This window comes from Pantherophis guttatus, chromosome 14 (genome assembly GCF_059756535.1).
Source record: "Pantherophis guttatus breed Tessera chromosome 14, ASM5975653v1, whole genome shotgun sequence".
Lineage (NCBI taxonomy): Eukaryota > Metazoa > Chordata > Lepidosauria > Squamata > Colubridae > Pantherophis > Pantherophis guttatus.
In genome coordinates, this window is record NC_142076.1 from 11,603,849 (window position 1) to 11,620,609 (window position 16,761).

General features: G+C 45.4%; 1 protein-coding gene across 3 annotated transcripts in view; it reads right to left on the reverse strand.

Moving 5' to 3' along the window:
• Positions 1 to 625: 625 nt before the first annotated feature.
• ABCA3 (ATP binding cassette subfamily A member 3) overlaps positions 626 to 16,761 on the reverse strand; it is an 87,497-nt gene continuing 71,361 nt past the window's right edge. For all 3 annotated transcript variants that reach the window (XM_034430309.3, XM_034430310.3, XM_060692945.2), the window contains exons 20-31: positions 16,242 to 16,515; positions 15,351 to 15,555; positions 13,195 to 13,414; positions 12,940 to 13,098; positions 10,994 to 11,166; positions 10,637 to 10,771; positions 7,719 to 7,913; positions 6,042 to 6,229; positions 5,727 to 5,897; positions 3,638 to 3,825; positions 1,676 to 1,749; positions 626 to 821 (exon numbers count right to left, since the gene is read on the reverse strand). In XM_034430309.3, coding sequence (XP_034286200.2) covers positions 690 to 821; positions 1,676 to 1,749; positions 3,638 to 3,825; positions 5,727 to 5,897; positions 6,042 to 6,229; positions 7,719 to 7,913; positions 10,637 to 10,771; positions 10,994 to 11,166; positions 12,940 to 13,098; positions 13,195 to 13,414; positions 15,351 to 15,555; positions 16,242 to 16,515 — 2,114 coding nt within the window. In that variant the 3' untranslated portion in view covers positions 626 to 689. The remainder of the gene's footprint in view (positions 822 to 1,675; positions 1,750 to 3,637; positions 3,826 to 5,726; positions 5,898 to 6,041; positions 6,230 to 7,718; positions 7,914 to 10,636; positions 10,772 to 10,993; positions 11,167 to 12,939; positions 13,099 to 13,194; positions 13,415 to 15,350; positions 15,556 to 16,241; positions 16,516 to 16,761) is intronic.

The following is a 16,761-nucleotide window of genomic DNA, read 5'->3' on the forward strand; positions in this document are numbered from 1 at the left end:
AGTTCTTTGAAGAACAGAGTCAATTCCCTGGATGCCATCTAAGGAAGGGATCAAAATGGCTTCTTTCACCTTATGAGCTTGCTTTTTTCACCATCGAAAGGATGCAAGCCATCCAAAGGACCACAAGTGGGCTCATTCCAAAGAGTTTTTTGTCTGAACATACAGATATGGATTGCAACCATACGGATGAATATGTGTTGTCAACGCTCCAAAACTGGGGACATGCAGGCGGGCCAATGACACCAACGCTGGTCTAGTGGAAACTTCTTAAGAAGATGAGATTGGGAGGGTGAGAAAGAAAGAAGAAACTAGTATCCTAGCATCCAAGATACTGAATTACTCAATTGTCCCAGGCTTCAGGGTTAACTGCTTCCACGACTGTTAGTAGGCTAAGCCCTCCCAGTGTCATCAAAGTGGAGCGAGAGTTGGTAGGACATCCCAGCTGCCTTTGAAAGATGGTTAAGCATTCCTCCTCCTTCTCATGCCTCACACAGACAAATGGACATATAACACATCCACACAACCCATGCATTCATCTTCATAATGTCAGTACGGTGGTGTACCAATTGTCCAATGAGAATATGTCCATTTTTCTTGTTGTTGGAGACATGGCTGATACTATAAATTACCTTCTCTTTATAGACTATTTTATAGGCAACAGGTCAGTCCACGAAAAGAGGCTGGAGAGCTCATTTCTCGCAATCTTCTGTGTAGTGCTGGAAACGCGTGAAGCTCATAAAGACTTGTTCCAACGAGATTTGGCTTACGGAGTAATCTTCTATGCAATACTTCTCTTTGGCTTTCTCGAGTGTCCCAAACACCTGGGAGATGCAAGACACATGAGAGCCTTGATAGTACAGTGGTTTAGTGCACCCTGTTATTAACACAGCTGCCTGCAATTTCTGCTGGTTCGAATCTCTCCAAGGCTCAAGGTTGACTCAGCCTTCCATCCTTTCTAAGGTAGGTGAAATGAGGACTCAGTTTGTGGGGGCAATAAGCTGACTTTGTATAAAATATACAAAAGAATGAAGGCTATTGCTTAATGCATTGTAAGCCGCCCTGAGTCTCCGGAGAAGGGCGGCATATAAATCAAATAAAAAAAAAAAATGAAGAGAGTAAGGGGTAGTTAACAGAATGCCCCTTCCAAGCCACAGCCTCCATCCAAGGCTTAGAAGCTTGTAAGGTATCAAGGCCAGTGTGGGAAAAGGAAGTTGGGGGGTTCATTCTGAAGATCTTAGCTTTCACAGGTTGAGCTGCAGGGGTGAAATGCTACCGGTTCAAGGAAACCGGTAGTAAAAAATGCTACCGGTTCAGTCAAAGTGGTATTTCCGACAATCAGCTGGTCGAATGCTACCAGTTCAGTCAAACCGGTATTTCCGACAATCAGCTGGTTGATGATCATCTGTGACGTGCGGTTTATATTAGCTAGAATCGTCGGATTTGCTGCTTTCTAGCTAATCTAAATCGAGTGGCGCAGCGGATCCCCCTTCTTGCTGTTCTCCTTACATCTGCAGACTCGGAAGTTCCTTTTTTAGCACTAGGTGCTCAGTGTGCACTTAGTAGCAGACTCACAGAACCGGTAGCAGACTTCAGAGGATTTCACCACTGTTGAGCTGTTCTAGACCCTTCCCTGTTCACTTTTGTATACCACCATTGACCATTGCTCCAGCCTTACCTGTGCCCAACTGAGGTTCTTATTGGTGAGGTGGTAATGGACCATCCCCTGATGCTCATGCTTCAGGACGCTCTCTGGGAGAGGGAAAAAAGAAGATACAGCTAAGTCTGCTTCCCAAGACACCCACATCTCAAAAGCCAAAATCAATCTGCAATATATTCTTAACTGCGGTCAACAATTTGTTGAAAATCTCTGTCCTGGTTTCCTACCTTGCTTTCCATGGTACCACTCTGAATTTTAATTCCCCAATTAAATGTTCTGTAGTAGGTAGAGTAGACTACAAGTGTCCCACCCAGTCAGTCCCAGTAGACTAGACCAGTAAATCAACTTCCCAAGAAAGTTTTTAAAAAGGCGCGAAGTATCAGGACCATGTGTTGAGTTGCAGTTCAAGATCTATTGCTCAAGTGTATGTACGAGAATCTAGTCAACTAAAGTTCAGTACTAAATTGGCACCAGAGAATAGAATAGAATAGAATAGAATAGAATAGAATAGAATAGAATAGAATAGAATAGAATAGAATAGAATAGAATAGAATAGAATAACAGAGTTGGAAGGGACCTTGGAGGTCTTCTAGTCCAAACCCCTCCTTAGACAGGAAACCCTACACCACTTCAGACAAATGGTTATCCAACCTCTTCTTAAAAACTTCCAGTGTTGGAGCATTCACAACTTCTGGAGGCAAGTGGTTCCACTGATTAATTAGAGATTTCTCCTTAGTTCTAAGTTGCTTCTCTCCTTGATTAGTTTCCACCCATTGCTTCCTGTCCTTCCCTCAGGTGCTTTGAAGAATAGATGGACCCCCTCTTCTTTGTGGCAGCCCCTGAGATATTGGAAGACTGCTATCATGTCTCCTCTAGTCCTTCTTTTCATTAAACTAGACATACCCAGTTCCTGCAACCGTCCTTCATATGTTTTAGCCTCCAGTCCCCTAATCATCTTGGTTGCTCTTCTCTTTCTAGAGTGTCCACATCTTTTTTACATCGTGGCGACCAAAACTGAATGCAGGATTCCAAGTGTGGTCTTACCAAGAAGACTCTTACCAGAAGAGTCAACAAAATTCAAGAAAGGTTGAACTTGGATGCTTGCGGCAACGTAATGACTCTAAGCTGATGACACACTTAACTCCCCCATCCCCTGCCCTTCTACTACAGATTTGCTCTAATAAATAGCCAAATCTTGCAAGCCTGATTCTGCTGGACCTTCTCACCCTTTCATACATCAGGGAATCAGGGAACTGTCTGCCTGAATCTCTACTGCATGTTATCTTGTTGTTCTGGGCTTGTTTAAGTGACTGTCAGGTTTCGATGTCATCTCAAATAAATTGCACTCCCAAACAATTAATCTTTGCTGCAATATTCCATTTATTGAGTACGACAGATCTAACCCTGACTTTGTCATAGCCGATATTAACCCTCTGACCCCCAAACCCTTCCCTTTCCGTTCCCCAATTCTCATCTCCTCATTGGCCATCTTCCAAGTCAGTCTCCCCAGCTTCTGATCTCACCCCACAGGAATGTTCCCCCCACCATCCCATCTCCTAGGGGATATTATCTACAGAGAAATAAATAGATGAAAAGTCAAGCCTCGTCTTTTTATGGCAGCATCAGAATGCTGACAGTGACCATCATGGTCATTACGTGAACAATTGTTTGCTACGGGCCGGACTTACCAAAAACTGGAAGTAAATGTCAGTTTTCAGCAAAAAAAAATGTTGTAAAATGTGCTCGGGTGACCATTGCACATGCAAACGGCCATAAATGCAAGTTGGCACCCAAAATGGGGTCATGTGATCACAGGAGATGGGGGGAGGGGCACGATGTTGGAACTTTGAAACCATGTCGCAAGTTCCATCAATAACTTTAAATAGTCACCAAGCCACTGGTCCTGAGGACTACCTGTAGGTGGAAGGCTGGTGTGATATAAGCATCTGGAAGACATGCATGACCACAAAGTTGGCTTACCAGGAAACGTCTTCTCCACAAAGGCCTTCAAGTCTTCTACGTGGCCTTCTTCATCACAGTGGGTTTTGGCAATCAGAGTATATCCACTGCCAAACTTGCTCTTCAGGTGTTGAGGGCTGCCCAGGCACTTGAACTGCCCGTTGACCATGATGGCCAACCTGGTGCACAGAGCTTCACACTCTTCCATGCTGCAGAAGAAGGATGTGGACATTAGAACAGCAAGTGCAAGGCTCATAGTATAGTTTATTGAATAGCCCGAAGGCCTTTTCAAACAAAACAGAAAAGAAAAAGGGGAAAAGATAAAACAGTTACAAAAATAGCAATCTAAAAATATATGATAGATGACATTAAAATTTTACAATATCAAATTTCAATAGCTAAGTTGCCAAGACTAGATAACCCAAATAGGATAGCTCCTCTCTAACAGAGCTCATCTTCCTTACAATCGATAAATTTTTTTTTGATATAACTGGCTCGTATTGCTGTCATTCTTTTAAGGTATCGAGTGATCGCTCTTACCAGGGGAGGAGAGTCAGCCCTCAACAGAAATGCTAATTTTTGGCTTATATTCCAGTGGGGAAATTTATTTATAATTGGGGACAGATATTGTTTTCTTAATTCTTGATAGAGACTACATTCGAATATTATATGCGCCGTGTCCTCCACGACGTTTACCCCACATATGCCTATTCTTTTGTCATACGGGATTTTCCGATAACGGCCGAATCTAACGTTGGTATCTAGAAGTTTGAATCTAAACTTAACGAATAACTGTCTCTCCACTGATGGCATTTCTAAATATAAATACTTTTCCAGAGTGAAAGTTGTTTTAACTGCTGTCAGCAGTTTAAGGGAATGATTAGTTGAAAGGGTTGCCATGTCCATTTGCCCATGTATATCTTTAATCCGTTGTTTAACTTGGTTCGGTGTGTCACACAACGGGAACCCTACGCCATATCGGTTCAATATTTCTGACAGCCGGGTTAGCCAGGAATACCTTTGAGGATTTGAAATCAGCTGTTCCTCATAGTCCACCCAAAGTCACTCCATCGTGAGATGGGGGACATGTAAGTTTAATCAATCAATAAATCAGTGGTGAAATCCAATTTTTTTTTCCCTACCGGTTCTGTGGGCATGGTTTGGTGCCAGTGGTGGGTTGCCCCCAGTTTGGACCGGTTCGCAAGAACCGGTAGTAAAACCGGCGGGAGGCTCTGCCCACCGACCCAAATGTCGTCATAGGTGATCTGCGTATGCGCAGAAGCTTGGCGCGCACCTGAGCGAAGCGAGCACGCATGCGTGCTCCTGTTGCGAACCGGTAATAAAGGCAAGTAGAACCCACCCAACTTGGTGGGCATGGTGTGGCTTGGTGGGCGTGGCAGGGGAAGGAAACTGCAAAATCTCCATTCCCACCCCACTCCTGGGGGAAGGATATTGCAAAATCTCCATTCCCATCCCCACTCTGGGGCCAGCCAGAGGTGGTATTTGCCGGTTCTCCAAACTACTCAAAATTTCCACTACCGGTTCTCCAGAACCTGTCAGAACCTGCTGGATTTCACCCCTGCAATAAATCCATAAAAATTTGTAGGCGCAGGGAATCCAAGAGTCGGCAGGAAGTGGCTGAGAGGTATCCTATTGTAGGGCTGATCCACTCTTTTCTTAAAACAGTATTTTTGTATTGTTTATAAATTAATAACAGAAAAAGAAAAAAAAAAAGGAGCCAAACACAAAGATACAGATATTATCCAAAAGAAAAAAAAAACGAAACAAAAACTAGTACTTAAAAAAAATAAGTAAAAAAAAAAAAAACAACAGCATTTTTAAAATAAATTATATTCCAGCCCACTTTGCCTGCATTGGAAATTTGAGCTTCCTACTATCCTAAAACAGGGACACAGGACTGTTTGGTGCAGAATATATATATATAAAAAAAACAACCAAAGACTTCTGAGAATTGCTGGAGAATTCTGGGAGTTGAAGTCCACACATCTTCAAGCACCAGCCGAGGTTGAGAAACACTGGCCTAAAGATTGACAGAAATCCGTATCTCCCCCCGCCCCAAGGTGATAGAAGACAGAGAAACAGGCCCAACCTGTGAGAAGTGATAATGATGGACTTCCCACACTCCCGTGTCCGAGCGACTGCATCCCATAATAGGCGCCTGGCCACAGGGTCCATGCCAGTGGAGGGTTCATCCAGGAACACCACAGGAGGTCCACCAATGAGAGAAATTCCTGCACTCAGTTTCCGCTTGTTCCCACCACTGTAGAGATGGAGGAGAAAGGTCACGAATAAAAGTGGTGGGCCACCCAGCCATTTCGAATCATGAAACAAAGCCCCTGCTCCCACTTTGTCCCACCTCCCATCGTGGATGAGTGTCCCACTTCTGGTTCAGAAGGCTTCTCACCTGTATGTGCGGATGAGTTTATTGGCGTGAGGTTCTAAGAGCAACCCACGAAGCATGTTCTCCACACAGCTGCTGATGTAGCGTTCGGGGATGCCCCGCAGTCGGGCATACATGCTCAAGGTCTCCCTTCCAGTCATGTGATCCAAAAGTGCATCAAATTGAGGACAGTAGCCAATCCGCTGCTGGACCTGAAGGCAGATCAAATCAAGTTGAGGAGAACATCTCCAGCCTACCTACTTATGGATGAGTGATGGTCTCAGTTAGGGACAACTAACTGTCCCTAACTGAGGAACTAGGAACTATGGACAACTTTGGACAACTAGCTCCTCCACTACTAGCTAGTAGCCACTAGGATGCGCCTCCAAACCAGCTTAGAGGGCTCAATTGAGACCAAGAAGACCCAGATTTAAGTCCTTACTCAACCACAAATCATAAACTGCTCATGTTCAGTCACAGGAGTCTGGTTACAAATGAGGGATAATTCCCAGTTACTCTTCTTGACCTTCTATAGGTAGACACGTAGGCAAAAAAAAATCAGCAAACTAGAAGGATCCTAACTGCACCTAGCAATTGTGTCTTTTCCTTCCAAACGCTCAATGTTGGTCTACGAGGGCTTGTGAGAAATCCTTAGGGTCTCAAAATGCCAGAAATGGAATCCATAACTTTGTCAACTTTGTCAAGAACAGCTGTTGTTTTGTTGTTGACTCCCCCATTTTTTTTCTTTTAACGATCCTGTAATCCCTTGCATCGGGGTGGAGTCAGGGCCACTGAATGGAGCTGAGCATTTACTGGCTGGATGCCCTTCCCGAATCCTATATGGTGTTCACAGCAGACAATTATTCATTGCCCCCAGAGAGAGAAATATCTGCCACTACCTAGGATTGAAGTCTACAGCCTCCTTATTATAGAATAGAAATAGAAATAGAAAGAATAGAATAGAATAGAATAGAATAGAATAGAATAGAATAGAATAGAATAGAATAGAATAGAATAGAATAGAATAGAATAGAATAGAATAGAATAGAATAGAATAGAATAGAATTCTTTATTGGCCAAGTGTGATTGGACACACAAGGACTTTGTCTTTGGTGCATATGCTCTCAGTGTACATAAAAAGACAAGATACATTCATCAAGAATCATAAGGTACAACACTTAATGATAGTCATAGGGAAACAGTCAATATAAATCTTAAGGATACCAGCAAAAAGGTTACAGACATACAGTCATAAGTGGGAGGAGATGGGTGATAGGAACAATGAGAAGATTAATAGTAATAGTAGTGCAGACTTAGTGAATAGTTTGACAGTGTTGAGGGAATTATTTGTTTAGCAGAGTGATGGCGTTCGGGGAAAAAACTATCCTTGTGTCTAGTTGTTCTGGTGTGCAGGGCTCTATAGCGTCATTTTGAGGGTAGGAGTTGAAACAATTTATGTCCAGGATGCGAGGGGTCTGTAAATATTTTCCCAGCCCTCTTTTTGACTCGTGTAGTATACAGGTCCACAGTAGAAGGCAGGTTGGTAGCCATTGTTTTTTCTGCAGTCCTAATTACCCTCTGAAGTCTGTGTCTGTCTTGTTGAGTTGCAGAGCCAAACCAGACAGTTATGGAGGTTTATATTATGAGGCGAGAGCTCCACCACTATGCCACTATGCTGCTTTGTCATGACTCTCGCATTACCTTTTTGATATTGGCCAGGATGCTGTGTCCATCCACATAAGCATCTCCTGATGTGATGCTCTCATCCCCCGTTAGCATCTTGAAGGTGGTGGTTTTGCCTGCCCCGTTGAAACCCAGGAGACCAAAACATTCTCCCTTGCTGACCACAAGAGAGATTCTGTCCACAGCCAGACAAGAATCCCTGCTACTGTACACCTGGAGAAACAAAAGTTGGCGTGGGGAGAGGGAAAAACAATGGTGGCAGATGTAAAACACACAAAGCTGGCCTTATTGCTGCTAATGCTATTCATTATCATTTACTTTATTATTGTAGACTTATAAATAATAATTTATTATGTGCTTTTGTGGCTGGTTGCACAGTCAGATCGGATGTGGCATTGTTGTGTACCTATCAAGTCCTTCCCAAGGACCCGGGACAGTAGATGTGCAGTGGTGGGTTGCCCCTGATTCGGACCGGTTTGCAAGAACCGGCAATAAAACCGGCTGGAGGCCCCGCCCACTGCCCCGGATGTTGTCATCAGTGATCTGGGCATGCACAGAATCAAGGTGCGCGAGCAAAGCGAACGCACATGCACGATCCCGTTGCGAACCGGTGGTAAAGGTAAGTAGAACCCACCCCTGTAGATGTGGTTGTTTGACGGTCATCTCAGGATGTAAGCTATTCCAAGTCTAGCTGCCTTTTGCAATTGACCGACGAATTTGTTAATGCCGATGGCATTCCGGTGGTGCTACTTTTATTGTTATCCGTTGTTATTTCATTGCTTATCGTGATTATGGTTAGGGGTTTTATGTTACTGAGGGTGCTGAGGAAGATGGTTTGGTTTTCAAGTCATACCTTTTCTGCACATCCCACTTACAACTGACTCTCTAGCGCAGAGGTCCCCAACCCCCGGCCTGCGGATTGGCACTGGTCCGCAGCATGCCAGAAACCGGGCTATTCACTTACCTTTGCTACCAGTTCACGTGCACAGGACCACCTCTGTGCATGTGCAGAGCGTCAAAAATGGGATGTGATGACGTCTGGGCTGGTGGGTGGAGCCTCCTGCCACCGCCGCTACCGGTTCGCCCAAACCAGATAGAACCGGCTGAATACCACGAAAATAAGACCTCCTCCAAAAATAAGTCCTCCCTGAAAATATTTAACCACATGTGCAGCCAGTCCCCGCCATTTCCTCTGGTTAGGGTTAGGGAGACAGAGTTGGAAATCAGGTAAGATGGCAAGAGGAGCCCCGTCTTGCTCCATGCGCCCCAAAATAATAAGACTTCCCTGAAAATAAGGCCAAGCGCTTATTTTGGGGTTCAAAAAAGTATAAGGCAGGGTCTTATTTTCAGGGAAACACGGCACCACTGCAGGCCACTCAAAGAAGCGGAGCCCCATCTGCGGGATGCAGGCAGCATGTGAAACTACGCCCTTTTGGTGCCCAAAAAGATGGGGGCCACTGCTCTAGTGCAGGGGTCTGAAACCTTAAAAACTCAAAGAGCCATTTGGACCCGTTTCCCACAGAAAAGAAAACACCGGGAACCACAAAGCCTGGGTGGGTGTGGCCAACTCGACGTCACTCACTTCCACCAGTCACATGACCCCCCCCCCAGCCACACCTACCCAGCAGGTCATTAGGGCAGAGAACTGGTTGTTAAAAAACACCAGGAACCACAAAACTCTTTTGACATCTCTCTCTCCCTCCCTCCCCCCACTCTCCCTCTCTCCCCACCTCTCTCTCTGTATCTCTCTGTCTTTCTCTCTCCCTCTCTCTGTATCTCTCTGTCTCTGCCCCGGCCACTTCTCCATCACCCGCCGTTGCCCTTACCTTCTCAGGCCAGGCGAGGAGTGACTGGGAGGAGAGGATGAGGGGCGGGGCCAGCCAGTAGTGGGTTCACCTGACAGGGAGCCACAGCAGAGGGCCCAAAGAGCTGCATGTGGCTCCAGAGCCGCAGGTTGCTGACACCTGCTCTAGTGCAGCCTTTCTCAATCTTGGCAACTTTAAGGTGCATGGACTTCCCTTCCCAGCATCCTGAATTCTGAGAGTTGAAGTCCAGATATATCTTCACGTTGTCAAGGTTGAAAAATTCCGCTGTGGTTCCCCATGTTTTCAACCAATAACAAAGAACCTGCTTCCCACCATAATTCAAGCAAAAAGTTTAGTATAGGGAGGTAGTTAGGTGCAGTGGTTAAAGCATCAGACTAGAAATCAAGAGGCCATGAATTCTCTTCCTTAAGCCATGAAAACATAGCTATGGACACTGTCTTGAGCTGGCCCCCAAATGAAAGCAGGATGAAAATCAAAACAATAAAGCCAATCCTTTTTTCACAGAAAGCCAGTTCTATATTTATAGAGGGTTTCTGTTACCTTTATGGCTTACAATGAGATTTAAGGGTCTACTCAACATTATGGAGAAACGACGTTAAATATATAAATGCTTTCTGGAGAACCACATACCGTGTTTCCCCGAAAATAAGACCCTGTCTTATATTTTTTGAATCCCAAAATAAGCGCTTGGCCTTATTTTCGGGGAGGTCTTATTATTTTGAGGCGCATGGAGTAAGATGGGGCTTCTCTTGCCATCTTACCTGATTTCCAGCACTGTCGCCCTAACCCTAACCAGAGGAAATGGTGGGGACTGGCTGCACATGTGGCAACATATTTTCAGGGAGGGCTTATTTTCGAGGAGGGCTTATTTTAGTGCATGTGCTCAAAAGCCGCATTGGGCTTATTATGAGGGGATGTCTTATTTTCGAGGAAACAGGGTAATTACTTTCTAGACTTCAGGGCCCAGTAAAACCACCTACTATTTCTTCGGAGAAATGATGGAATTTTGTTCGGCATAAAAATTATGTACTTCAAAAGCGGTTTACATTATTTTGATGAGGTTTTGGTGAGAAATACCAGGGAGTTTTAGAAGCTATCTTGAACATCTACCTTGGTAAGCTCCTTAATCACCAGAGGACTATTCAGAGAAGAAATCGATGCTACTGGAGATTCCAGAACCTTCTTCCTCTCATCAGCAACATCCCGGTCTTCTGGCAGCACCGGAACCTGGTTAAGCAACATAACCTGTGGAACGGCATGAAAAAAAACCAAGCAAATGAACCACGGTGGCGCAGTGGTTAGAGTGCAGTACTGCAGGCTACTTCTTGCTTTGTTGCTTTGTTTTCAACAGAGGAAGCCACCTTCTTACATCATGCAAAATTTGGGTGGGAAGTTAATCTACATGCAATATTGAGAAACTCTGAAGGACTCAGCCAAGAAAGGGATTCCTCGGTGCAAAAGCCTCACCCACTTCCGCCGCCGTCGTAGGTCGCAAACAATGGTCCTCATTCTCCAGAGGAGGTTAGTCTCAATGAGAAAGAGCAGGAGAAGGAAGGAGAGCCCTTGAGCTGCCATAGCCGTCAAGTATTTCCCAACGCCTGGGCTTTCCCAAGCAAAGTAGTTGGTCTGGTAGGTGATATCTGGAAGAGGAATGAGGAAAGAGAGGAGAACAGGACAAAAGAAAACTTGGGGTTATTTCAGGAGATAGCAACCTTCCGATGGTTGAAGTCTCTGCCAATCTTCTAATGCAGAGTCACGGGTATGGGGCAATTATGCAAAGAGGGCAGAGTTATGGGGTTGAGATGGATGGTATTGCAAGGTTTTGGGTAAGGGTGTCAGAGTGTGCACAGCTTTACTACATGAGACAACCCAGGAGCAATAACAGCAAACAGAGATGCCCTAACAGGGCCTATTCTTATTATACAGGCTCTTAAAGGGATAACAGCCAAAAAACTTTGCTGACTCATTCACATCATTACATCATTGCATCAGCTGGTCACTACCCTGACAAAGGAACATGTGGACTTTGTCTATTTTATGAAGGTTAGTCCTTTCTTTGCAACAAAGATCAGAAGAGTTGAAGCAATGATCTGTCCTGTGATGATACTGGGCTATGAATACTGGACAGTTGAGAAAGAATGAGAGAACTAAGATAAATGCATTTGAACTATGGATTTCAGGATGGTTCCTGAGAGAACCATGATTTGGCAAAGAATTGGTCAGTCAACTCCTGGACAAAGGTTGACTGCTTTCTTCAGTGATCAATTAGCAAGTAAACACTAATGTCCTTTGGCCAGGTGGTGGGAGTGTATGAGGAACTAGAGAATACAATGAAAGTTGAGAAACTTGAGGGAATAGAAGAAAGGAAAGATAATAGACAAGGTCTATGGATGAGATTAATATTGGAATGATTACTAAAGAAGTTTAGGATGGTGAGCATTTGTCCATACCAGAAGTTGAACCTAATTCAGTGTCACCTAATTAACTCTTATCTTAAGAAATATACTACATCAGAAGGTCTAATAGAATGGCCTGTTCGGACTCTGGGAACTTTATAATGAAGCTAAAAGTTGACCTCTTTTCAGTTGCTTGATAACACATTGATCCGTTCTGAGGGTATCTACACATTGCATCTACCTCTACTTGGTGGGATGAAAGTAACAGTATGTTGACTTGCAATGGGCCTCTAGATCTGAGAATCTCTAGAAGAACATGAGTGCGGTTGGGAGAAAACCAGGTTCCCTCACCAATCTGAATTCTAAGTCCTTACAAATGCACAGCTGCCATGCTCAATAGCAGTCTCTTGTTAATTACAAAAATGAAGGATCTTTGGTGCTCTCTGAGCTTGGTTGTTTTCTTGCAGATGTTTCATTACCCAAACAAGTAACATCATCACTGCTCCAAGAGCACCAAGAACCCCACAGTCATTCTCTTCCTCTTCCTCTTCTTCCTGCTGCCTCCTCCATCCTCCTCTTTCCTCCTCCTCTTCCCTCCACCACCCCCTCTCTCCTCCTTCTCCACCTCCTCCTCTCCACAAGTCCCCTTCCCTTCTAGCACTGATGATGTTACTAGTTTCCTCCATCTCCCCTCCTTCCTCCCCTCTGCAAACCCAATGCCCTTCTAACACTGATGATGTTCCCTAGTTGGGTCATGAAATGTTTGCAGGAAAACCACCAAGCTCAGAGAGCACCAAAGACTCCACAGTTCTCCTCCACCTCCTCCTCCTTCTCTCCTTCTTTCACTTTGTAAATCCAACATCTTTCTAGCACTGATGATGTTCCCTAGTTGGGTCATGAAACATTTGCAAGAAAACTACCAAGCTCAGAGAGCACCGAGGATCCTTCATTTCAACCCTGAGCCACAAATATAGTCTCCTTCAACACTGCCCAAGAAGGCAAGTCTGAGATACTCACTAAATACTTTACAGATGAGCACCGACTCAAAAGAAGAAGTGCAGAACTGAATGAACTCATAATTCTGGTAGAACTTGCTGATGCTTTGTCCCAAGCAGTAGTTGGGTAGGGTGAGGAAGACTTTATCCAACGTGTTAGAAAGGTCCACCATTCCAAGCTCTACAAGAGAAGACATGTGGGAAGAACAAGTTAACCTTGGTGGCTTCAAAGCCACGAAAACCTTTTAGCCAAGGCGACGGAATCCCAATTCCTTACCAGGAATGCTCATGATGACGACGGCCAAGAACGTGGCTGTGCCAGAGAAGATGTTGAAGATGGTGAGGCGGGTGTAGGCTGTGGCTGCTATGGAAAAGAAGAAGCTGAGCAGGTACATGAGGGGGATAATGGCCCAGCCATACAGAAGAAATATCTGCATGATATCCACGAGATGGCTGTCCTGAGTGAACGCTTTGATGTCAAAGGCTTGGAAGATCACCTGAAGAATGACCAACAGAAATGATTATTACAGTTTAAGACCCAGAAGGGTCATTTAATCCAGACCTTTGAATGACAATGGCTATCTGGAGGCTTGACCTATCACTTGTCCTCAGGTGTGGTCACTCAAGGGAACGGGGTTCGAATGCTTCCTATAGCCAGTAGATGGCAGTGTTTACAAGTTTGGATCTATGGTATATGCTCTATGCCCATGATGGTGAACCTATGGCACATGTGCCGGAGGTGGTGCGCAGCGCCCTCTCTGATGGCATGCGAGCCATTGCCCCAGTTCAGCTGTGCTGCACAAGTGTGTGCACCTCCTGCCGGCCAGCTGGTCTTTGGGTCTCTGTCATGCATGCACAGGGGCAGCGTGCATGCAGGGGTGGAATGCATGCATGCATAGGGGGTGGGGCGCATGCAGGGGGCTGTACACGCATTGCATTTGGGGGTTTAGGCACACTTTGGGCACTTGGTCTGGAAAAGGTTAGCCATCACTGCTCTATGCTCTTTTGTTCTAAGTAGTTTTCTGTTTCCTGTTACAGTTAAGTAGTTGAACAGTAAAGCACATGGTGACTGTACTATTTTTTATTTTTTTAATTTGATTTATATGCCGCCCTTCTCCGGAGACTCAGGGCGGCTTACAATGTGCTCAGCAATAGCCTTCATACTTTTGTATATTTTATACAAAGTCAGCTTATTGCCCCCACAAACCGGGTCCTCATTTTACCTACCTTAGAAAGGATGGAAGGCTGAGTCAACCTTGAGCCTGGTGAGAATTGAACTCACAGTAATTGCAGGCAGCTGGAAGCTAAATACTACCTTTAACAGTAGCATTAGTCTGCTGTGCCACTCAGGCTCAGCAGCAATAGAATACTATTCTATTCTATTCTATTCTATTCTATTCTATTCTATTCTATTCTATTCTATTCTATTCTATTCTATTCTATTCTATTCTATTCTATTCTATTCTATTCTATTCTATTCCATTCCATTCCATTCCATTCCATTCCATTCCACTCCACTCCACTCCACTCCACTCTATTCTTTCCTTTGTCCCTCCTTCCCTCCCTAGATTAGGAAGATAAACAGGAAAAGCAACTTGCTCCCCAACTGCCCAATGAGTTCATAAACACATTCTGGTCTCTTATTTCTTTTGGGAGAGCCAATACATTACAATGGCCAGAATGCTCCATTACTATGAATGTTGCTGGAAATTCTGGATGTCGTTAATACCTGAAAGTGAACAGTTTGGAAAAGCCACCTTGGAATCTAAGAAGATGCTGAGAGCCAACTCTACTAGAGTGTCATATCTGGGATCCAGAAGAGCAGGTAACCCACAGATACCAACAATGAGTAACCAACCTCAGAAGGATGGAAGGCTGAGTCAACCTCGAGCCGGTCAGGATCGAACTCCTGGCAGTGGGCAGAGTCCGCCTGCAATACTGCATTCTAACCATTGTGCCACCAGGGCTCTTAACAGCCTGCTAAGTCGGCAACTCTATTGCCTAGACCACAGTTTCTCAACCTCAGCAACCTCAAGATGTGTGTGAACTTCCAGAATTCAGTGTGCTAGCAGGGAGCACTTATTCTCCCCACTTTCCTAAAGTCCAGCAGGATTCAGTGATGAAGATTCTGTTGTGGAGTTCCCATCCTGATAAACTCATTTTCCTTAGAAGTAATAGCAATAGCACTTAGACTTATATACCGCTTCATAGTGCTTTATAGCCCTCTCTAAGCGGTTTACAGAGTCAGCCTCTTGCCCCCAACAATCTGGATCCCCATTTTACCGACTTCAAAAGGATGGAAGGCTGAGTCAACCTTTAATCCGGTGAGGATCGAACTCCTGACAGTGGGCAGAGTCAGCCTGCAATACTGCATTCTAACCACTGCGCCACTGCGGCTCCCTCCACGACACAGGCTATCCAGGAGTGACTCACCAGGATGAGGGTGCAAGGTGTAAGGAAGTTGATGAGGTCCCACAGAAGCGCCGAGAGCCAAAAGTTCACCATGTAAACACCGCTGACAAACTGTACGTGTTTGGCTTTGATGGACCTCTCGCTGACCAGCAGGAGCGCAAAGGTGCTGGATAAGGAGGCCATTCCGTAGAGCAAGTTAATGGCGATTGCGAAACCCGTCTGGCTTCTGCGGGATATTGCAAAGACAAAGCAGAATCAGCTTTGATTAAACGTTGGGTCCACAAACCATTTTTTACCTCAGTTCTGGTGGAACTACAACTGATCTGGATGGGGAATCAGGGAAAGCTGGCTTGATACCCGATACTTGAAATCGAACTTGGTCGCTAAATGGGGAACGGGCAGGGGTGGGCTTCAAAAATTTTAGAAAGAGGTTCTGTCCCTGATTGTTGGGTGGACGTGGCCATGGTGGGTGTTGCCTAGTCGGCCTCTTGCACCACGGCGGGGGTGGGTGGGCATTTTTGCTCTCCCCGGGTTACAGAGTCTTTCCTCAAGCCTCCAGGAGGGCGAAAACGGTCTCCCCATGGCTCTGGAGGCCGTCTGGAGGCCGGAAACGGGCCCATTTCTGGCCTTCCAGAACTTCCTGTAGGCCCTGCACTTACTTGCATCCAAAACGGGCCACGTAGACATTCCTGGGAGGGGTGGGGTGGGCAGGGCCAGCCAGGAGTGGGATTTGGGGGTTCTCCGAACTGCACAGAATCTTAGCTAGAAATTCTCCCAAACCCCTGCAATTTCCCCCCAGCAGCCCACCCCTGGGAACGGGCATACATACGCCATCTTGAGTTCTTGAGTGAAAGATGGGCTATATCTGAAGGAAGCTAACAGATTAAGAACAACAAGGAAGTTTGGACTCACTCCATGAGCTGGTCCTTCGCCGTCTCGGTCATGTTGCGAGGTTGTGGATAGTTAGCCACGGCGATGGAGGCATTTGGTCCAACGATTAGCCTCAACAAGGCGTTGTCCACCAGTAGCAACGCAGTGGCAGGCGAATGAAACGCTTGGTTGTTGAAAAGAGCGGTGATGTTTATCTTGTCCGAGGTCTCTTGGAAAGAAGCTGCCGCTATGTGGTACTCATTAAAAGCTCCGGCTTCTTCGGATGCTCGAGAAATCAAGTATTCCTCCAGGTTCCCTGCAAGGACAACCATTTCATAGAGTGAAGAAGATGTCCTCAAGAGGGCCTCCTCACTGACTAGTACCCCATTTCAGCCATTAGTGCTACTTCTTGGAGATGTGGGACGCTAATGTTTCTAACCACAAGGACCATAAACGGTAACTTTGAAGGCCTATGGAGATTTTCAGTCATCCAGGTCATGGTTGTCCCAAAGGTGTTTTTTCAAGAGGCAACTGGACTTTCTGGTTTTTCTTCGGAGACGTT